Raw genomic sequence first — 23,498 nt, forward strand, 5'->3', positions numbered from 1 at the left:
CTAACCACTGGGCCATCTCGGCTTGTCTTCTAAACACAATAGTATTAGAGACTGTTATTACAAATGAAAAAACAAAAGCAGACAAAATTACAGATTACTTACATTAAAATATAGTACATACATGTTTCGTATGTACTTATTACGTGCAAAATATATAGGTTTATATATAGGTATATATATATATATATATATTTACAAAAGCTTTGTGTGACGTTCGGTTATTATGACGTGTATGTCAATTCCCTTCGATGTTATTATAAACGGATTCCACTGTATTTTTATACAAATATAGTCAAACTTATTAAACCGAGATGGAAAATTATGGTTTACGCCACCTGATGGTGAGTGATCACCACCGCCCATAGACAATGGCGTTGTAAGAAATATTAACGATTCTTTACAATGTCAATGTTCGACCAATCTTGTTCCCAAACTAATATATTATATCCCTTGTCTCTGTAGTTACACTGGCTCACTTACCCTTCAAACCGGAATATAACAATACTGAGTACTGCTGTTTACCGGTAATGGATGATGAGTAGCAGGTACCTATCCAGACGGGCTTGCACAAAGCTTGACCACCAAGTGAATAAAACTTAAATTAGAATAGAGTAACTTCTGAGTTATTTTGTCGGTTCTTCTATCTACAAGAATCCAGGTAGAATCTACCTTCCAAATCGGTGGTAGCTATTAATTCAATACTGTAACATGACGTTTTAAACTTCTTTTATGAGTTAAAACTGTTCGAGTGAGTGGAATAAGTTCCAACCCTTTATCTCAATAGACGAGGAGACCTTGAATACTGCTCAGTAAATAACAACAATGATATCTTCCTTTACAAAACTAAAGAACTAAATATTTGAATGTGTCGGTTTATTTCACGATAGCTTTGTATTTATACGGATAAAGATAAATATAAATTATGACAATTGGCCACTGCGCCATTCTCAAGCAGGACAGGAAATATTATAACGTAGAAGTGTCGGCAAACAAAGGTGCATTCTCTCGAACGAGCGCACTCTTTCAGTAACTCGTTAATCTAACGTTCATAAATACGATCGTTTTGCTGGGTTTTAAGAGTTTCGAGTGATATGATAATTAAAAATTAATCTAATTATTCATGTGCTTAATTTGTGTTTATAATTCATCTCGTGCTCGGCGGTGTAGGAAAACATCGTGAGGAAACCTGCATGTGTCTAATTTCAATGAAATTCTGCCACATGTGTATTCCACCAACCCGCATTGGAGCAGCGTGGTGGAATATGCTCCATACCTTCTCCTCAACGGGAGAGGAGGCCTTAGCCCAGCAGTGGGAAATTTACAGGCTGATTATGTTATGTAATTTTTCATAAATAATCGTATTTACGAAATTGTCAGACAATCGTTACGAATTTATTATATTAGTAAAAAGTGCGAGTATAATATTTATGTTAGTATATACAGGGTTATTGGCACATACGGTAGAAAGCTTTATTAGGAATTGGGTCTACACCGGGGATATTATATCAGTACTGTTTGTCGCCCGTGGCTAAATTCGCGTTTTAGGGATCGGTCGTCAGGAGGTCGATTCCTTGGAGTTCAAGCTTGCTTTATATCAAATTTAATTAAATACGGTTTAGCGGAAAGAGCAACTGATAGACTACTTTTAGTATAGATAGCGTGTCAATATCAACTAAGTACGACTAAGAACTCAATGGTGACAATTATACACGAACCTTTGCTAGTCTGAGAGGCATTACAAGGAGGTAATCCTACCCGATGAAACTTCTGTCCACTGTCTTTGTAAACGCGAAATAAAAGTTAAAATAAATAAATAATTTATTCAAGAAGGCACTTACAAAGACGTTGAAATTTAAAGCTACCAACAGCTCGTACTGTAGATTCTATCGAGGAGAACCGGTAAAAATGTGTAGTCGGAGTTTTTTTTTTTATGTAATAGGTAGGCGTACCGGCAAATGGGCCGCCTGATGTTAAGTGGTCACCACCGCCCATAGACATTGGCGCTGTTAGAAATATTAACCATCCCTTACTCCGCCAATGCGCCACCAACCTTGGGAACTAAGATGTTATGTCCCTTGTGCGTGTAGTTACACCGGCTCACTAACCCTTCAAACCCGCACACAACAATACCAAGTATTGCTGCTTGGCGGCAGAATATCTGATGCGTTACCACCAAGTAACGTTTCTAATTAATTACAATTAAATTATTATTCATCCGGTCAACTTATTCTTTATAAATGTTTTTAACGCTTTATTTATCTATCACTACGTGGAGACGGGAACTCGGTGTTCATTTAAAATAACATTATATAATACACACAATATTGTTGTAAAAACTCTGCGATTCTACTATAAGTATGCCATCTTCGTTAAAACATCCCAAAGGCAGTCGAGCACCGAGCTCTGATTAAGTTAACGATTCTTAGACGGTCGTTTTGTTTTTCTGATTCCTTATTCCTATTTGATTTTATGCGAGCCTCGACTTTAGCCGGTCTGTCTGTGAAGATAAAATTTAACCTAATTAATAAACTAATTGATGCCGTCCTCTTATTTCAATCGTGCTATTGGTAGCATTTACGCTAAAAAACATCACATTAATACACTACCATAAATTAAGTCAACGGAAAAAATTCTAGGTCTGTCGATACAGTCTTTTAAATGATTGCTCTACGTATTTTGACAACTACCTTCAAGTTGGTCATACTTAATTGTTTCTCAAATCAATGCAGGCACGTCTCACAATTATATTACTGATTCAAATTTGTATATTATATAAAATATATATTTAGTAAGTACATTTAATATGGTAAAAATATTTTTTTAAATTAATTTGATGGAGAACTTTAAGGAGTGTAGTTTTGTAGTGTGTAGCCTATTGTTGTAGTATTAGTATGTAAATATATACCTAATTAACTAACATAAATATATGAAGTCGTTGTACATGTTTTTATAATTATTATCAGAAAAACAAAGGCGGTATTATATAATCAAATATGTAATATTTTAAGCGTAAAGAAAACAACATTAATTTATCTTTACGTATACAAATGCCACATCCACAAAAAAATAATTTCATGTATTTAACTAATTATGCGACGTTATTAAAGTATTTTGCTAGATATTAAAAATAGTGTTCTCAGGCAGACCGTGCATATTTTATGTGCAATTGTTTGTACTAAGACTAGTCCGGGTCAAAGGACCGGCTACCTCAGTAGCCATATTACTAAACTGTATTAATAGTTAAAAAACATCGATATTGATGCCTTTTGAATTTTGACGAACGACTTTAAAAAAAAGGTAGTTAACAATTCGGATGTCAATATTTGTTTTATGTTTGTCCGCTTCTTCATATATAGACGAATTTGCTAAATTATTCGAAATAGGTATAAATATTAACTTTTAAATTTCGCCAATAACTGATGAGTTTTGGAGTCGTAACGGATAATACCAGCAAATCAACCGTGGTCGCTGCTCTATATGATTCAATAGGAAGCAGCGATCACGGTTGATTCGGTTCAGTCAGTTTTTTCATTAAATAAGTAAAAACATATTTTCGTTAATAATATAAATAAGAACCGAGATAGCCCAGTGGTTAGAACGCGTACATCTTAACCGATGATTTCGGGTTCAAACCCAGGCAAGCACCACTGAATATTCATGTGCTTAATTTGTGTTTATAATTCATCTCGTGCTCGGCGGTGAAGGAAAACATAGTGAGGAAACCTGCAAGTGTCTAATTTCAACGAAATTCTGCCACATGTGTATTCCACCAACTTGCATTGGAGCAGCGTAGTGGAATATGCTCCAAGCTTTCTCCTCAAAGGGAGAGAAGGGCTTAGCCCAGCAGTGCGAAATTTACAGGCTGCTAATGTTAATAATAAAAATACCTTTTTCATATTATTATTATAATATATAGTAACCAAGTATATAGTACTAAAAAAGAGAGTAGAGAGCTTCAGCGGAGAGGGAGTATGACAGCATAAGAGTGAGACGCAGATCACAGCCGGCCTTACCCCAAAGCTGTTAGACATTTCACATTGATATTCGCAAACAGATAAATCTTTGATGAACCACTTGAACTATAGTCGAAACTGTATATATTAAATGTATTATTAAAATAACAAAATAAAATAAAGGAAGTATATTTAGTACTATATTGTAGTATTTTTTTTTTTAGGTGCGTGGGTTTGATCTCGGCTAAGAAAAACAACTCATCAATTTCCATAAATTTTAAATTGCTGCGAGACTTCTTTGAACATTTTCCTTATTGGTTTGGGTTTGGATATTGACACACTATAAAAAAATAAAGTACAAAGTTTAAAATGTGTTTTATACGTTTAAATACAGTATCACCTCCCCAATTCCCAAACCTAACACTTTTCAAACATATTTTTCACACACACTTACGAAAACTTTTCATGTTTTAGAATAATTTTTTTTATTATTAGAATTGTGCATCTGGTAAATGCCTTTGACTATTTATATAGTTATAATATTCATAAAAAAATATTAGGTCAGAGTTAACGCATGACGTGTTCAACACTGACTTTATATATTTCCATCAACGCTTTCCACAATCAGTTGTACATTTATTAAAAATGACTTTGAATAATACCTCTAAAACGTCATTTGAACAAAATTATATTAAATGTAATACTACCACAAGTTTAGAATGTACAATCGATTAAATAAAAGGTATATTAATAAACCGTTATTAAATATATCTTGCCCAAAAACAATACAAACGAACTCCGCTTTTTATAATTTTGTATTTACTTATCTGGAGTGCTAATAAAATATACGATGTATATAATAACATTACGTGGAATATTCTCAAATTATTGTGACGTGACGCGGGTAAATAACATTTGTGTTTATATTTTTGTCTAACAAGTTAACAAGCACATAATAAAATTTGAAGTATTAAGTCCCAACTCATAAATTATCCTACTTCTAGGCAAGGTCTCCTCAATTTTTTGTTTTAAATAGGTAGGCAGACTAGCATTTGGACCACCTTAATGTACGTCGCCACCATCAATCAGAAATAATATAAATTCTTTAGACCGGCTATGCACTACCAGACTTAGCAATCAAGACGGTATGTCCCTTGTGCTGGTAGTCACTGTGGCTCACTCGTCTTTCCAACTTGAAAGCTTCAGTGCCGGTCGGTGGAACAGATACACATGTGGTCGAATTAAAGCGGACCTCCACACATTTCCTCACAATGTTGTCTTTCAGAGAATACGACATGATTTATTTATTATATTAACAAATTAAACACATGCAACAGTGAGTCGAACACGTCCGGACTTGAACCAAACAACTTCGGTTAACTCCACGTTTTCTATTTACTAAGTCATCTTGACATAAAATTATTAGTTGATAAGTTACTTGGTGGTAGGGCTTTGTGCAAGCCCGTCTGGGTAGGTACCACCCATTCATCAGATATTCTACTGCCAAATAACAGTACTCTGTATTGTTGTGTTCCGGTTAGAAGGGTGAGTGAGCTAGTGTAATCACAGGCACAAGGGACATAGCATCTTAGTTCCCAAGGTTGGTGGCGCATAGGTGATGTAAGGAATGGTTATTATTTTTACAGCGCCTTTGTCTATGGGCGGTGGTGACCACTTACCATCAGATGGCCCATATGCTCGTCCGCCAACCATTGTCATAAAAAAAAAATGTTACACTATGTATAAATTATAAAGCTATTCTACTCTATTATATCATAAGTATATAATAAAGAAATAATAAACTATTTGTAAACCAATCGCAATGAGAGTGTGAATTAATAACGATTTAAAATAAACTTGTTTATAACGGAGCGCTTTCAGCTTTAATATTAAATCGGTTGATGTGATCAGTTCGCCGCGCGCCGCTGTAACGCACGCACGCAACTTAACGAGACGATTTTGATATGTACACAATTACGTGTTAATAGCCGTTTATGAACCAAAACAATATTGAGATGTGACGTTTACTTGAAGATGGTTTAAAGTGTGTTAAATGGAGCGAATAGGTGTTGCGTGGGGCAAGTCGGGCGTTTGTATGCAGTGCTTAGTGATTTTGGTTGCCTTATCAACCATGGGTCGGGGGCTTGTGGAGACGGAGGAGTTCATGAGTGACCTGGACTTACCTAGTAAGTATGGGACTTAAGACTTATATGATATTGCAGTTGAATGATTCGTTCGCTTTATATGTAAATAATGTGGTTATTGTCTTTTTAATATATTTTGTAGGGATACTATTGTGTTATAATTTAGAATATTTAATTGGTATGTAATTCTGAAAATATATGATTTTATTCTTAATTTCTTTAGTAATATTTTAATCATTGATTTAATTTTATGTTATTTTACTTCTATACAGATTGTATTGTAGTTGTTTTTGTAGTCGTTGTTTTAGAGGCATTTTTGGTTAATATAATATATATATATATTTTTAAACTTTATAGTTATTTATTGATATAAAGCGTGTATACAATAAAATCGTCTGACTTCCACTGATCATCGCGAAGGCGTTCCCCAGATTACGAGAAATACAATGTAGCAATTTACTTGCAGTCAGTATAGCTGATCACAAATGTTGCTCAAGGATGAGTGGATTGGGAAGTTCACTTTTTTATATTGACTTTTCTATATATAGTTCTTCTGTACATGTGTGTGATATAATATGAACAACTTAATATCGACTGGATAGTTTTTGACGAATTTTTTTTAAGTGTGAGATGTTTTAGATTGGAACAGGTGGGTACCGCTTAGAGGATATATATATTCTTTTAAAATAAACATCTTATTACACCCATTTTAAATTTTAGTACGGACATTATTATGGATATGTATTTATACTATACAATCAATAGTAATACTAAATTTTATTCTCATATAAATTCTCATTTGTTATTTTGACGTGTAATATTATACGAAAGTACTAATTTTTATGTGTAAATGATCAAAGTCCCTTACTTAAATGTTAATTGAATGATAATGATTGTAAATGATAAATTTTACGTTTTATTTTTTGGCTTACTTTTTTCTGTTTATATTATCTGTTAAAAAATGGCTACTGTGTCTAGGGTGATCATGTTAATGCTGACTACTTGAATATGGATTTCATTTGGGGACATTAAATATAATATTGTTAATCTTTATTAAGACCTATCAATTGTAAAGGACCTTTATTGCCATAGTAGTCGATGTATAAAAAGTCGAGATGGGCCAATGCTTCAATCGTAAATCTTAACCAAACATTGTTGGTTCAAAGCCGGGTAGACTTATTAATATAAAGGAATTATATGTATGCCCTTAATTTGTGTTTATTATATCAAGTAGGTAAATGACAGCCGGGTATAACCTTAAACGGGTATTAATTTGCTTCAATTTAATTTAATAATGAATTTACTGTGTGTTAAAGTATTTCACTCAAATTCAATATTAAAGCATTGTATAAAAAAATCAGCTAATCTAAGTCGATAGAATTTTAATGTAAATTATAAAATACGTATATATATATAACTTATTGTCTCAATTCATATATAACGATTTTTTGGTGGTAGGGCTTTGTGCAAGCCCGTCTGGATAGGTACCACCCACTCACCAGATATTCTACCGCCAAACAGCATTACTCAGTATTGTTGTGATCCAGTTTGAAGGGTGAGTGAGCCAGTGTAACTACAGGCACAAGGGACATAACATCTTAGTTCCCGAGGTTGGTGGCGCATTGCTGATGTAAGGAACGGTTAATATTTCTTACAGCGCCATTGTCTATGGGCGGTGACCACTTACCATCAGGTGACCTATTTGCTCGTCCGCTTACCGATATCATAAAAAAAAAAAAAATAACGCGTTGTTCCTGGCTACTCCATCCACGTCGGTTTTTTTTTAATAAAACTCGTATATTATGACAAGCTCCAGCCACCTCAATATCAAATTTCACTACGATCAGTTCAGTGATTTAGTCGTGACGTGGCAACAGGCACAAAAAATGTTAACTTTTCGGTCGGCGTGTGTGTTTTTATATGTTTAACACACATGTATAAAACTTCATAAGGTTCTCGCATGTGTGGCGCCGAATTTAGATAAAGATAAGGGCGTTATGATATGGACCCGAGGGATTGCGTAATACAGATCTATCTGAAGTTCAGGCAATTTATTCTTGACATCATGAACAGATAACAGATAAACTGATTCGGTTCTGCGGACGTGGATGTGTGAACAAATCATACGGGCCTTTGTGATATAATTTATATGCTTCACGTTGCATATTTTCTGGTATTGTCTCAATATCTAGACTAGATTTACAGTCTTCACCTCCAGATGGTCCATCTACTCTTCCACTTTCCGCATCCAGTTGGGTTCTGCCACTTAGCCCATGGAAGACATCCTAAGTTACTTGATCCACAGTCTACTCAAATTCTTTTCTGTTCTAAAGGCCAACAGTCCTTCACAAGACGTAACTGACACTTCTGATTATACTTGATTATTTCTCCGTTGATGTAGTAAATAAGCAATGCGTGATTCTGTGCAAATAATATCTGACCCAGAGAATGATTTTCAGCCCGAACAATGCACGATATTGTAATTATAATTTATAAAAGAAGTCAGTATTATTTGGAGTATATGCTCCCTGCATAAAACCCAGTGAACCAAACGATTCTTATAGCATAGCGTTACCTGTCGTTATGAGAGTAATACCGTTCTGCGTGGCGTTCATTACATCGCTCGCAATAACATTAACAATAGTTAATTTGACTTTAAAGGTTACGTCATATTTTTTGTTCGAAATTCGAATTAGCCGAAATACTTACGTAAGGAAAATGCATTATGACCGCTCCAGGCGGTCTTCCCCTCTTTCTATTTCTAATGTATATGATATTATATAAAATTATTTTATTGTTTTTGTTTTAATTCATACGGTATTTTTATTATATATAATTGTTCTAACATAATATTGTTAAATTTTTTTATTGTGTCTATTATTAAACATACAATATGTAGCTATGGTAACTTCATTACAACAGTCCCCATGACACTTCTCTTTTTTTAAATATATACATATATATACTTCATATTAAAAGCCGAGATGGCCCAGTGGAGCCGAGATGGCCCAGTGGAGCCGAGATGGCCCAGTGGAGCCGAGATGGCCCATTAGTTATAACGCGTTCATCTTAACTGATGATTACGGGTGCAAACCCAGGCAATCACCACTGAATTTTCATGTGTTAAATTTGTGTTTATAATTCATCTCGTGCTTGGCGGTGAAGGAAAACAACTTGCATATGTTTAATTTCATTGAAATTTTGCCACATGTATATCCACCAACCTGCATTGGAGCAGCGTGATGGAATATGCTCCAAACCTTCTCCTCAAAGGGAGAGGAGACCTTAGCCCATCAGTGGGAAAATTTACAGGCTGTTAATGTAATGTAATGTAATATTTAAAGCTGTGGAAATTGTTTTGAACGCGGTAATCTGTGGATCGTTTAGTATGATCTAAAAAAAAATTACCATAAATATAAAATTAATTGAAAAATGTTGTAGTTTATATAATAACATCACGCTACGACTTACGGGCGGCACGCGGTTTGAGCCGCGCGGAGCAGCTTATCGTACAAGCGACATTAAATTGTTCACTAATTGCAATTAACGATATGTCATTTCATTTATACAATAAATAGATAAAGGATATATACCCAATTATTTAAGTGATAAGATAATTACGAATTACCTGAGGTAAGTAAGGTAAGTTCACATAGTTCACTTACCATTCCGTATTCCTTCCAAGCTGAAACAAACAAAGACTATTCTCATGAGTGTAAACTTGTAAAGCACTTCTTTGTTTACATTTCATTAGATACGGAACTCGAGCGTTCAGTGTTGAGTGGATCGTTTTATTTTTTATTTTTATACACAACTAGCTGACCGTCCCGTCTTTGCACGGGTAGAATAAGGTAACATAAGATATTCTTATTGAAATACAAACGTTGAAAGAGCAGTTCTTGTCTATCTGTGTATTCTTGTTGGGCCATTTATCTTCGTGATCGTGGATCAAGTCACCAAAGATTCATCACAATCGGATAAATTTTTATTATTTATTAAAGAGAACAGAGCATCCGTCGCCTTCGTGCTATTAAAACCATAAATAATTAGGGCGCTTTTCAAAGGATTTTTTTTATTTTAATTTTCGTGTGCGCGCGTTTTTGTTTATGTTCACTCAATAGTCAGTCAGCCATCTGAAAATCATTGTTGTGCATTAGCACAGCATATATTGAGATGAACCCCTTGCTACCTACACTGTATTCCTTGAATTTAATTATTTTCTTGTGTATAATCATTGTAGTGCATGTGCAAAAATAAATGGTTTAAATGCTTTATTTGGTTTAAGGATACGTTTGTCTAATCCCAAAAACTTATATCACCACCATCGTCATATTTATTTCTCGTATTGTGTTGAAAATAATGTCCTTTTGAACTGGTAGACTAAATGAAGTTAATCAAAGTTCTACAGCGCCCTCCTTTAGACCAAAATTTCACACAATTCTGCCTTTATGTTAGACATTAATTACAAAACGACCTTCTCCTCAAGACAAAGAACTTAATCTAGTTTAAGCTGTGCGTCGATAGTCTGTCGGGACATTGACTTTTAAATATATATACATTGTTCTGTTTAGAGATATTATAAGTTATCTCTAAACAGATCATCCTTTATAAATGCTTCATTGTTTTTTTCTAATTGTTGGAACGAAGTTGTGAGTGAACTGGAAGAAATTGTCACGTAAGAAAAAAAGCATTATGTACTCTCCAATCGACTCTATCCTTTTGTTTTTATTTCATCGGAGGAACGCGTTACGCGTTTCCGTCACGTGGAATGTGAGACTTGCTAGTGCCCTGGACGCTGAGTGCGTCCCGATACATTCAGTCTCTTCGGCGAGAGCCACGGGATCACTTTCGCATGCTACAGTGAAGCCCTGAACTTGACTTTGTCCTCCCTTAGCTGTTTTTGTCTTTAAAGGTTATATAAAAACTATTTTAACTTAATATATTTATTACTTATTGTTTTAATTCACACATATAATAACTTGATTTATTTTTATTTAATTGTTTTCCAAACGTAATTTTGTTTTATTGTGTTTGTTATTTAATACATAATATATATATGTATATATGTATAGAGAAAGCCAATTCGTTTGAACACGATATCTGATTTTTTTTTATAAATATTGCCACATTACATTTTTTTAATAAAAACAAAATATAATTTGTTCAGATTCTGTCCGAAAACTTGCGTGATTGTAGAATAAGCATCTAAACACACGAACTTTTGAATCTATTATAAGGTACCTAATTGGTTTTTATTTTCACTTGACTTGACAGGGGCAAAATAAAAAATATATACTTTATTCAAGTAGGCTTTTATATTGTCATAATTAAAGACAGCACTTTTGAATTGTCATTTAACAAACTATATTAAGTGAAGCTACCCCGGTGGTAGCTTCACTGAGCTGTTATAGCTTACTTATATAAAGCTTGCTTGTTTCATAAAATGTTATAATTTTTTCTCGTTTTTAACATATTCTATGAGTGTTTTTTTATGACATTGGTAGACGAAAGAGCAAATGGGCCTGAAACCTGATGGTAAGTGGTCACCACCACCTATAGACAATGGCGCTGTAAGAAATATTAATCATTCCTTACGACACCAATGTTGGGAACTAAGATGTTATGTCCCTTGTGCCTGTAGTTACACTGGCTCACTTACCATTCATACCGGAACACAACAACACTGGATACTGGCTGTTTAGCGGTAGAATATCTAATGAATGGGTGGTACCTACCCAGACGGGCTAGCGCAAAGCCCTACCACCAAGTTAAAGTGCCGATACTATTGGACCATTTATTTAAGTCGCTTACAAAGCGTACAATAAAAATATATACTTTTTCAAGCCTATTTAATAGTTCTTTTATATTGTTCAATCTTTTTTAGTCCTAGCATATAAGGCTTTTGACTGAAGCTGCCAAATTTAACTAACCAAATTTTTGATTTAGTTTCTAGAATATTCTTGCTGGTGCTTTTTTTCCAAGGATACAGCGAGGTATTGCAAATACATTATTCAATTTACGTACATTTTTTGAACAAAAAAAGGAGACCCTTTGCTACATTTATATCCCGGTCATGGAGGCCAAACAACCAATCCCTTCTAGCAAATTTATTATACTGCAACATAACCTATAACTCATTTCAACACATGCAGCTTTTCTCACGACGATTTGCTCCAACTTTGAGTACGAGATGAATTGTCAACACAAATATAGTTCTTGAAAAATTCAAATTTGTTCGGATATGATATAAAATGTGCTAAGACTCGCATGTTTTATGTGCTGGCTATATTAACATGGCGAGTATATTCAAGGGAGGGCTTTGAAGGCAAAGACGATTCATACCGTCTTTGGTCATTGGTTTTGGTCGCAAATCTGTTATATAATATAATACATATTTATTCTGCCTCATACGTATATATGTAATGAGATGTGAGAAATGTTTTTATATATATATATATATAATATTTTTAGTATGTAAAGATTTTATCATAAGAAACAAAATTCGTTGTCTTTAAACAGGTCTGAATTCTGGTGTCTTTTTGACATCAATTTTACCTGGTAGAGTTTTATGGAAGCCTGTCTGTTTGGGTACTACTCAATAATGATCTATGGATTATCTATCATTACAATAAAAGGATGAGTGAATTATGAGCCTCGTGCACGTGAGACATTAGTTCGAAATTATGATTAATATTTCTCACAATGCCAATGTCTAATGAGAATGACTTACTGCTAGGTGTCTTATTTGCTAGTCTGTCTGTATTAAACAATAATAATAAAAAAACTTGGCACACATCCTAGACTGTATTGAGCAACAACAGTGAGCGTAAAGATTCAGCTCAATTGATCGATCGATTTTTTACACTTTTAACTTTTAAAAGGACTTCTGAAATATACTTTAAGAAATAAGGTGTGGGACGTACTTTGTCATATTGTATGCTTACTCGGCGTGGGACGGTTGAGTATGGGTGGAGAGATCACGCGTGATACTAATGGTATCAAATATAAATATAAAACATTAAGCCTCATAAATTGGGTAATTAGTCTCGTATAATCCTTTATTTATCGATACTTTAATTCCAGTTTCAGGAACGTGTCAGTTTTCCGTGTGTGACGTATACGGAGAACGCGTAATAAACAAAATGTTTGTATTAAGGAAGCGTAGTAATTATTCTTTTTCATGTAGGTAATTAGACTTGCAAGTAGCTCATCCGATGGTAGATATTGGTGTTGGTACTGTAAGAAATGACTGCATGTGATAAGATATCTATCGTTAACTTAGCGTCTGTTCCCTTTATTAAATATAATTGTTAAAAACATTTACCTTTTTCTATTGGTTTCACAAATTAATATTATGTTTATATTCAATTATGGTGTGAAATGGTTCCATTTAAGATTCTTAAACATCTCATGATGGGTTCCAGAGACAGACAACGGAACTCATCAGTAATTGTCAATAAATTAACTACGATATTGAAATCTGCTTTTTTGTTGTTGATAAACTTTAATTTTTATGTAATTGTGTCTCTGTTTAAATTCTCTTTTTCACTGATTTCGAATTTATAATAATATTTGAAATTTGTAAGATACAAATTAATATACTTTAATAAAGAATCACTCAGCAGTTTAAAGTGCAAGTTAATGAAATGCTGCAGATAATCAGATTGACAAGAAGTACTAGAAGACGAAGCAGACGCAAAATAACAAGATCATAAGCTGAAAATATTGATAGCTCTATTGTTTTTTAAAATTAGATTTTGCTTGTTAATTTATTTTTTGCGTTGGTAAGTCGATCTTAGTAAATGGAACAATTTTAAATAAGTAAAAACCCGGCAACATTATTATATGAAAAACTAGTTAAAAATATTGTTCTTAGCATGCACAAGTGCACTTAGTGAGCGAGATCTTAAGTTTGAAATGCTTCTATAATAAATAAGCTATTTTCTCAAGAAATCTTAGAACTTCCTTTAGATAATAATAAATATTTTATGAATATTTTACAAGTATTTAATATAAACATCAATTAAATAAATATAAATAAAAACCACAATATATTTTAATTTTACATAAGATTTTGTTATTTTAAAATAAACTGAAGTGGCTGGTTCGCATGCACTCTAGACTTGCAGATAAAGTTTTTGGTTATCCTCTGGCAAACTTTCGAAAGTTGTAGCATTTGTAACGAAGCATACAGGTTATGTCGTAGAAGTCCTACTAATATTACAAATGTGAAAGTTTGTTTTCTCGGAGATATTTCCCTCTTTCAAAATATGGATAGATGGATTCTTTTGATGTTAGGTTAGGTAGGCTTAAAAATCTTCACCTAGATTATACATATATGTACCTACGACATCTACATAGTTTGATTTATTTGATGTTGGCACCAAAATCAGTCATATGTAGTATATGACGTGATAAATAGGCCAATATACATTTAAACATCGTTAAGAGAGTTTTAAATAGTCTTTTTTGCCCCACGTCGGGTGCCAAAATTGCATTTTAAGATTGGATGTTCATCTCACATGGAATCAGAATTCCGTGAACTTTCTTGCCTCTCTGCATTACAAAACGAAAATCTCCACTTTGTATGTTTTATATTACATGTACTCACTTTGTATACCCTCTATGGTAATTGATCAGTCAGACAGGTCATTGCCCTTAGTCAAATATACATCTTTAAAATAAGTGAGTTTTTATTAAGTTCATAAATAGTTAACATAAATAAAGATTGACATTTAAATGGAACTATTCGTATTGAACAAAAGGCCTTCATAAAATAAATTTATATGCATAACTTCTGTCACGCTCGTCTTTCTAGTTTGAAGAAAATCAATTAACAGTCTGCTTTAAATTCATATTTCTTATATTAAAATAAGTGTGATTTTTTAAACTATTTAAATGTTTGAAATGTTTATAAAACTCCCTATTGTAAATTTGATAGAACAAAAGTTAATTAGTTCTTTAACATGAATCTATACTAACATATATAAATCCTTAGATTTAGACAATAGAAGATACACAGGGGGGTTTTTATTTGTTTGTTTGGAAAAATATCTGTACATGTATGTATGATTTTTTTTTTGAGATCTCTTGAGAACAATTTTCCTTCTCTTTTTTCTTCAAATAAATTGTATTTTTTTGTTCAGTTAATGTATTATTTTAATATTTTATAAATATTTGGAACTCTTGAATTTTGAATCTATGCTTTTGTATTGGTATCGGTATGAATGTTGTTACCCTCACATACAGTAATCGTTGGTCCGAACGCTTATCTCGCGAACGTTGCACAACTAACAGATATAGGAAAACTTTGTGAAAGGAAAGTTCAGATCTTATAATTTCAAACTCCTTTTTCTTTCTTTTAAAAGTCTTTAAAAGTATATAATTTTAAAAATAACACAAAATAATTACTTTAGGTTCAAGGAAAAGGTTTTACGACTAGACAGTAAAATTTAAGAAGTTATTACATAGATTAATTTAAACAATTAATAAAGTAATATCAGTGAGTCGGAGTAACTACAGGCACATGGGATATAATACCTTACTTACCAAGGTTGGTGAGGAATAGGTGTTATGAGGAATGATTAACTTACAGCACGAATGCCTATGGGTTAAGGCCAGTGATGAGCACTTAACATCAGGTGGTCTATTTGCCAGTTCGCTTATCAATGACATAACGTTATAAGCGACACTAGTTAGTTAGTAACAAAAACAGCCTCGAAGTCATCCGAACCAGCACACATATTTCCCCTCTCATGTAACCTTTAAACGAGACCTGAATAGGCATCTTGCGGGCCGGCATGACGAGGGCGGCTAGTGCGGTTCATTCCTGCGTGTACTGGTCGTCTTCGCGATTGGACCCCACTACCTCTTACCGTCAGGCTTAAGTGGAGTCATTTGCCTTCGGGGGAAAATATATATTATATATATTACAGACTTAGCATAAATCGCCTTGACTCCAAGTGACATTAAAAAAACGAATAATGCTATAATATGTAACGTGAAAACGAAGGTTTTATCAACTTATTCTTAACCTTTCATTAGTGCGTTTGGTATATAACTTTTTGAAATAGCTTTTAATTTGATAATGATGGTGGTCACGCGATTATGAAATATATGTAGGTATCGTTCGATTAATGTTATATTTATATTCCATGTATGTATATGTAGATATCTATATAAAGTAGTCCCCTTCTAGTATTGCTAGTCATACAAATTAAGGTAATTCAGAAAAGTGTAGTACATTCCCTGCGTCTAAAGAAATTTTCTATTTTCGATGCTCTTAAAAGTTCATGTCTCAGACAGAAAATAAGCATAGTCTCCTCCGAGTCTTGATATAAGACAAATCCTTCAGCATAGGATATCTTTAGATGTTGAAGAGATATATCAGTCCACTTATATGTTACTTCTTGTATGGCAAAATGTCATGCTATTTCTGGATATTATAATATTATAAAATTCGACATAAAATATTTTAATATTTAATGTAGTTTTAAGTTTTTTTATTTCACATAGTCGTCGCTTACACAAAACATTAACAGAAAAAACCAAATGTAGTTTAATATTTAAGTAAACAATTCCAATATACAATTATGATATATTAAGCCAGTACGACTAAAAACTTTCCACTTTATCGCAATCGAATCGAAGCATAAATTTGCCCGTATCGGAATGTATCTTAACCGTAATAAATTAATAGAATAGGCCCTCAGCTACGATTCAGATGGGTTTATTTTTATGAAGAATAGTCTAGAATATTTTTTTAATCTGAAATATAATTATAAAGTTGGATCAGAATAGAATCGGGAACCAATCTTAATCGTTAGAATTATCAGAATTGGCTCTCAGTAGAGCTATTTCGTCGGAAAAGACTGGAACTCACCGCAGAACATGATCATGTAATATCATAAGGTGATATATGACATTGACTATAATAACTACGTATTAAATGCCTTAGATCAGGGCCGGATTTACGGTATGGCTTTTTGGGCTTCAGCCCAGGGCCCCGTGGCTTCAAGGGGCCCCAGCTAAGTCAAGTCAAAGTCAAAAATAGACGATAATGCGAAAGAATCCATCATTCTATTAAATTAAACAGAGCGTATGGTTTGCAGCCGCAGGCTGTAATTAATCAAATTCATTCAATTAATTTAATTCAAGTCTACGTTAAGGTGTGTCAGTGGGGCCCCTAAATAGTATTAGCCCAGGGCCCCCTGAACTCACGGTCCGGTCCTGCCTTACATAACACTTAAATGATATTTATGTGTGAGTGAGATTACGAAGTGAGCTCTTACCGATAAGCATTGTTGAGTATTATTAAATAATGTGATTCTTATTTCTATTAAAAATATTAATAATAATGTGTGACCTAATTATTTTTATAGGCAAAATATTGTCAGGACATTGCAAAACTTTTTCGTGCCAATAGATTTTTTTTTTAATTTAGATTAAATTTAATTTGTTCCAATTTGTTGAAGTGTTTTATGATGACATGAAAAAAAATATACGATACAATAACAGATATATAATGAATAATATTTTATTTGCTAACTGATTACTTGTTGTATGATTTGTGATAGAAACCTTTTATTTACCTCCTTTTATAACAGTCAAAGGATAGATTCATTCAGCCAATATAATTATACAAAAAATATTGACAAATAATTATATATCTTGTGATATATATATTTCATTTCATTTATATGTAAACAACGATATTCACGCTTGCCACATATTCGAAATTTAAAATGAATGAAACTTCGAAAATATACCAAAAGATTTTTCGAGACGCGTTCCATCTTCTTTTATATATTTATTCTTTTAATTATTTATGTATTTTGGTTTATTTTTTTTTCATTTAGGCATTAAAAAATAATTTTCTATTAGTAGATTTTAAGGTGAATTTTTTCGCTTCAAAGTTTTTTTTTAAATTAAAATATATTGATATTTTTTGCTGATTACCGATTGCATTCGTTAAAAACTATGTGAACAGCGTCGAGCCGTCACAAGCTGCAGTGACGCGATGAGTGTATTATTGCCAAACCGATTTTTGTAATGTTGAATATTGCCCTTAAAGAATAGAATACCCGTTGGGAGCGGGGAGGCCAGTGTTATAGGATATCACGTTAATACATTAGTCCTGTCAGTGCTTTCGGGCAAGGGAAACAAATGCTTGACTTTTATCTCAAATTGTATCTTTGAACCAATTAAAGTTAAAATATCTAACTTTGGGATAACAGCGCAAACAATAATTATAGAGGATTAAACATCCCGTAGTCGCTAATATTAGGAGTGCTGGTTCATTTAATATCTGTGTAATTTAAAATGCGAAAAAGAGAAATCTTGGTAGAATTTTTGTGTTCACTTGAATAAAGTTTTCAAATTAACGCATATACTTTTTGATTATATTATAAGAATGCATGTTCCTAATTCAAATGGCGTCACTATAACCTAATGTAAACACGATTACATTTGTATAATAAGTTCTTTACTACCAAAGGAGGAACCCGAACTTCCTAGTTAACCTGTTGGTCTATCATGATTTTTTTTATTAATATTATAAATAAACAATACATAGTCATGGAAAATGAAGATTAACGAGTTATTCAAACTTATTAGCTAAAGATTTTATTGGAACCAGTGTTTAATTAATCTTAATTAAAAAAAGGAAGTATGACATTCCCCTTCCTTTGAAAGGTCAAATGAATGAGAAAGCCAACTTCCCAAATCCGGACTGTAAATGAGAATTGTTTATAGTAAAACTCATTAACTTTGATGGCAGTGCCTGTACCGTACCTGTTAGCAAGCAAGCTTAACTAGTAATATTAGGTAGGTTAAGGTGGTATCACGGTTCCTTTCCCCGCATTTTGCTTGTTAATTCAAAGTGATATCACCTTTATGTTGGCAATCAACTCTAGTAAATAAATAATTTGTAGTGGTGACTATTAGAGAGATGTCCATGCTTGTTTTATCGACAAGGAAATAAAAACTCAATGATTAAAAGTAACAAAATAACATGTTTATGAAATTACGGACAATTCATTTGTAATGTTGAAGCATTTTTTTCCCACCTTTTATCCTTGAAAGCGAGCGATGATTAATGCTCTTTCCGCTGTAAGTACATTCTTACACAGATAATATGTAAATCACTTAATAAATAGCTGGAGCATCTTCATTTTGAAAATTCGCATACATATTTTTACTTTTTCATAGAAATGAGTGTTAAATTTAGAGAAATTGAATAAAATAAAAATCAACCTTTGTTCAAAAAGAATATTTTTGAAAGATTAAGAAGAGAAGAGTGAAGATATTAAAAGATTAATGTTATTTTATCACATCACCACCCACCTCATAATCTATGAGCTATCACCAACACCGTTGCCTGAAAGAGATCGCTACGTAGCGATAAGGTCGCCATAATTTTACGCTTCTTTTATTTAGGCTTTATCTATGTTTCATTTCTTTATTTTCTCTCTGTGGTGTACAATAAAATATAAAGTAATATTTGTTATAATAATGCCACAGATTATCGCCGATAGAGGTGACTTTTAATGCTTGTGTGCGGCTGACTCTTGACTACAAAGTACACGCTCACTAGTTCTAGAAAAACGACGTTTCGCGAGTGTCAAGCTTAGGTTTCACGTACACCAAGTAGTTACAGTTGGCTTGATTTTGTAGTGCGACTCCCTCTCTAGACATATTCATACGAAAAATCGAAGTTATTATCGTATTAATTGAAATATTCAATTTTGAACGTTCAGATTAAATTTACAGACTTAAAATTAAGCGTAGCAGAAGTGTATATAAATTAAACAATGAGTTGCTTACAACGCAGGTATGGAAAGAGAACACAATACGAATATTTCTCTACTCTGCGATTCATTATGATGCGAGCATTAAAGTTTCTGAGCGACGTGAATTTTAGTATTATTACATATTTTCTGGATTCGCGATATAAATTCGTGAGTAATGACATAAAACATAATTTAATTTGTCGTGTACCAGTTTTCTGATTCAAATTACCAGACTACTATAAAAGTAAGTAAAAGAGCAGCTACAAAGAAATAACAAATTAATATCAAGTCATTATTTCAACATTATTAACATTGTCTTAACTCTTCCTTTGTTCGTTAACTCAACAACTATCTGTCCCGAGCACCTTTGTTTCCGTGTAATTTAATTACGAAACAGTTAAATATCATAAATCTACTGCCATTTTTTCGTACTAAGTTTGTTTCTTTGTCTTCGTCTCAATATCTATACTTCTATTGTAATATTGTAAAAGCGAAAGTAATTGTCTGTTACGATTTCACGAACCATTGAACGGAATTCGATGACATTTATTGTACAACACTAGCACATAGGCTTTTTAATATCCAACACCAGACGACTGATCTCTTAGACACGACGTCATAACTAGTACTTATAACATGGAACTACGAAAAGAAATAAAATAAAATCCGTGTCTACTTTGGATACACTTACATTGTAGTATTTATCTATTTTCAAAATAGTTTAATTATAAGATCATCAACAAATACATAGCCGATTGAATCACAGTGATTAAAAAACTAACGCTATTCGTATTTTTATATTGACGCGTATATTCTATATTGAACGGGCAAAGCTTATTAAATATGATGAAATTATTGTATCTCTCTTTAATTCTTAAAGTCAAATGAATATAAATATTATTATTTATATTCGTATACTTTAAGAAGATTACAAACGCGTTTTTATATATTCTACAAATCAAATCAAATCAAAATATACTTAATTCAAGTAGGCACAAGCACTTTTGAATCGTCATTAAACAAACTATTTAAAGTAAATTCTACATTATGACTTCTATCGACATTCTACCGAGAAGAACCGGCAAGAAACTCAGTAGTTACTCTTTTTCAACATCTAAAAATACAGTCATGTTAGTTAAATACAATTATATATGTATTTTATGTCTCCTGCCTGGAAGTCAACAAGCATTAACTCCATGCTTTTTTATCATCTATATAATCTTGTATCGAATAATATGCCTTCTTTACCGATGTATTTTTTACAATTGACTTGAATCTATGAAACGGCAAAGTTAAAAATTTCTGCGGAATTTTATTATAGAAGCTTAAGTCCTTAAATATACACAATCTTAAGTCCTTAAATATATACAGATATGAATTAAAAATAGTAACTGTATAAATCTTGACCGCGTGGAATGTTGGCAAGAATGCTAGCAGCATTTCTCCGTTGAATCGCAATTCCGATCCTCTGGGCTAAAAACGAACCAACCCTCCTGTCAGCAGTGGAGGCCATAAGGCGAGGTGTTATACTTTTAATGAAGCTTTTTGCACTATTACTCCAAGGACAAAGTGTTTAGACGGCAAATGGGACAAAAAAGTTATTTGACATAAGACACGAATATTTGGATCGTTTTTTTTGCTTCAGCTTTTTTTATGTAATATTGCATTGGATAAAATGTCTTCTAATCGAATCGAATCGAATCGAATTAATTGTAAATTTCATCTCAGTATAGAAACAAATACCTTGCAGGGGTATAAAATATTATATTTTATTGGAATTGATAAAATTAATAACTTATAAATTTACTTGTTAGGTATCACTCATCACGTAACGGGTCGTGTTGATTTCGTAGATTACGTCATCTTAGTTCCAAAGGTTGGTGGGGTTTTGATGATGTAAGTGATAAGATGGGTAAAAATTCTTACAGTGTCATTTTTTATAACCAGTAGTCAGGAAAATCAGGTGGCACCTTTTTTCAGAAACCTCGTGTACCAAATACTATTAAATATGATATGATACTAGTGTAACATAAATCCTTGAACGAATTACACAGTCCCTTTTACATCTAGATTGAATTACTTTTCAAAGGAATATTAAAAAGTTTTTATACGAATTGTCTGTTGTAAATAATATCTACTATGAGTTAAACTTAATTATAGTTTCTAGTTAAACAAAAGCTTACAATATAATGTTCAGTTTTAATTCAAATCCAATTATTATAAATTTCGAAATGGTTGGTGCTTAAAAGTAATAGATACTTTAAACATCGACGAAAAGACTACTAAGGTCATACAAGATGGAATAATTTGAAAGTGGTTTAATCATTTATCAGGAGTAAACGAAATTGAAATTTAAAATTTTAGCGGAGATAAACCCGAACTGAATTTTGCAGATTATGAAAATAGATACTTAAAAGAACATCACTTTGGAACTGTTTTACAAAGTATTGAAATAATAAACCTTAGTTAGATCAAATCAAAGTTTTTGCTAACTAGATGAAGATAACATGTAATTACATTTTAATTTTATTATTTGTTTTAATAATAATTTGAAAATTTTATGGGAAAAGATAAGATAAGATTTTTTCGAACGTAGCGTAAAACTTATGCTTTTGAAGTTTTGAAATTTCTCGTAATGTTTTGCTTACATCTTTCAAAAAAAAAAACAACTATGTTAAAATTAACTAGTTTATTGGAATGTTTTTACATTTCCAAGTAATATTAATGTGACTGTGATATGAATTTGGTCCTTCGAGCCGGATTAAAATCGTCAATGATTTGATTTGTTTTAAGGTGAGAACGAAATTTTGCGCCCATATTTTAAGTATTTGTATCTATGGGAAATAAATATCAATTAGCCTGTTTGATCGTCTAAATTCCTGCTGAAAATAAATTTTAAAACTAAGTGAAATACAATCTAGTTTCATAAAGTTAGGTTATGTTGCAATTCATAAAACTGAAAAGTAATATGAGATCAAACGATATCCGTTTTCAGAAGCTGCTGACAAAAGCCAGCATCCGATGCCCTTATCTTTGTTCCAATAATACTTGATTACAGTCGAGATAATTCCAGTTGGGTCGTGCTCCTCTAACTTTGTCGACGCTTGTTCAAATTTCTAATGAAACTAGTTAAGGTTCGAGATATTTTGAATTGAATTATATTAAAATTTATTACTAACACGTTTTTATGAATTTAAACGATTTTATGAATTTAAATTTTTATGTTTTATGGTAAATGGATAATAATTTGTTTTATTGACGGTAAAATAGTGAAAATATTAAAGTTATTACTTTAAAAATATTAATGTCAAAGTATGAAAGACATACTTTGTCGTGTAAGAAATCGGTGTTAAAGAATAAATGAAAGTATTTTACAGATTGAGGTTTATTTAAGATTTTCTTTTGGTAATAGGTTTTAGAAATGGTACCAAGTTAATGTATATAATGTACAATATTACCTTATATTAACTGAGAAGACCGTATATTATAGTGTGAGCGAACAAAGGGCGTCTCTATTCCTGATCGTTCATATTCCACTCTGATGGCAAAGGACACTTGACCTAAGAGTATCAGGCGAAAGACCAACATCTATCCATGCTTTTTGAGAAGCG

General features: G+C 32.5%; 1 protein-coding gene across 1 annotated transcript in view; it reads left to right on the plus strand.

Annotated features, from left to right (window-relative positions):
- The first annotated feature begins 5,901 nt into the window (after nt 1-5,901).
- LOC113397069 (nephrin-like) overlaps nt 5,902-23,498 on the plus strand; it is a 51,801-nt gene continuing 34,204 nt past the window's right edge. Inside the window, exon 1 of the mRNA XM_026635219.2 lies at nt 5,902-6,139. Coding sequence (XP_026491004.2) covers nt 6,007-6,139 — 133 coding nt within the window. The 5' untranslated portion in view covers nt 5,902-6,006. The remainder of the gene's footprint in view (nt 6,140-23,498) is intronic.

Source organism: Vanessa tameamea, chromosome 19 (assembly GCF_037043105.1).
Source record: "Vanessa tameamea isolate UH-Manoa-2023 chromosome 19, ilVanTame1 primary haplotype, whole genome shotgun sequence".
Classification (NCBI taxonomy): Eukaryota; Metazoa; Arthropoda; class Insecta; order Lepidoptera; family Nymphalidae; genus Vanessa; species Vanessa tameamea.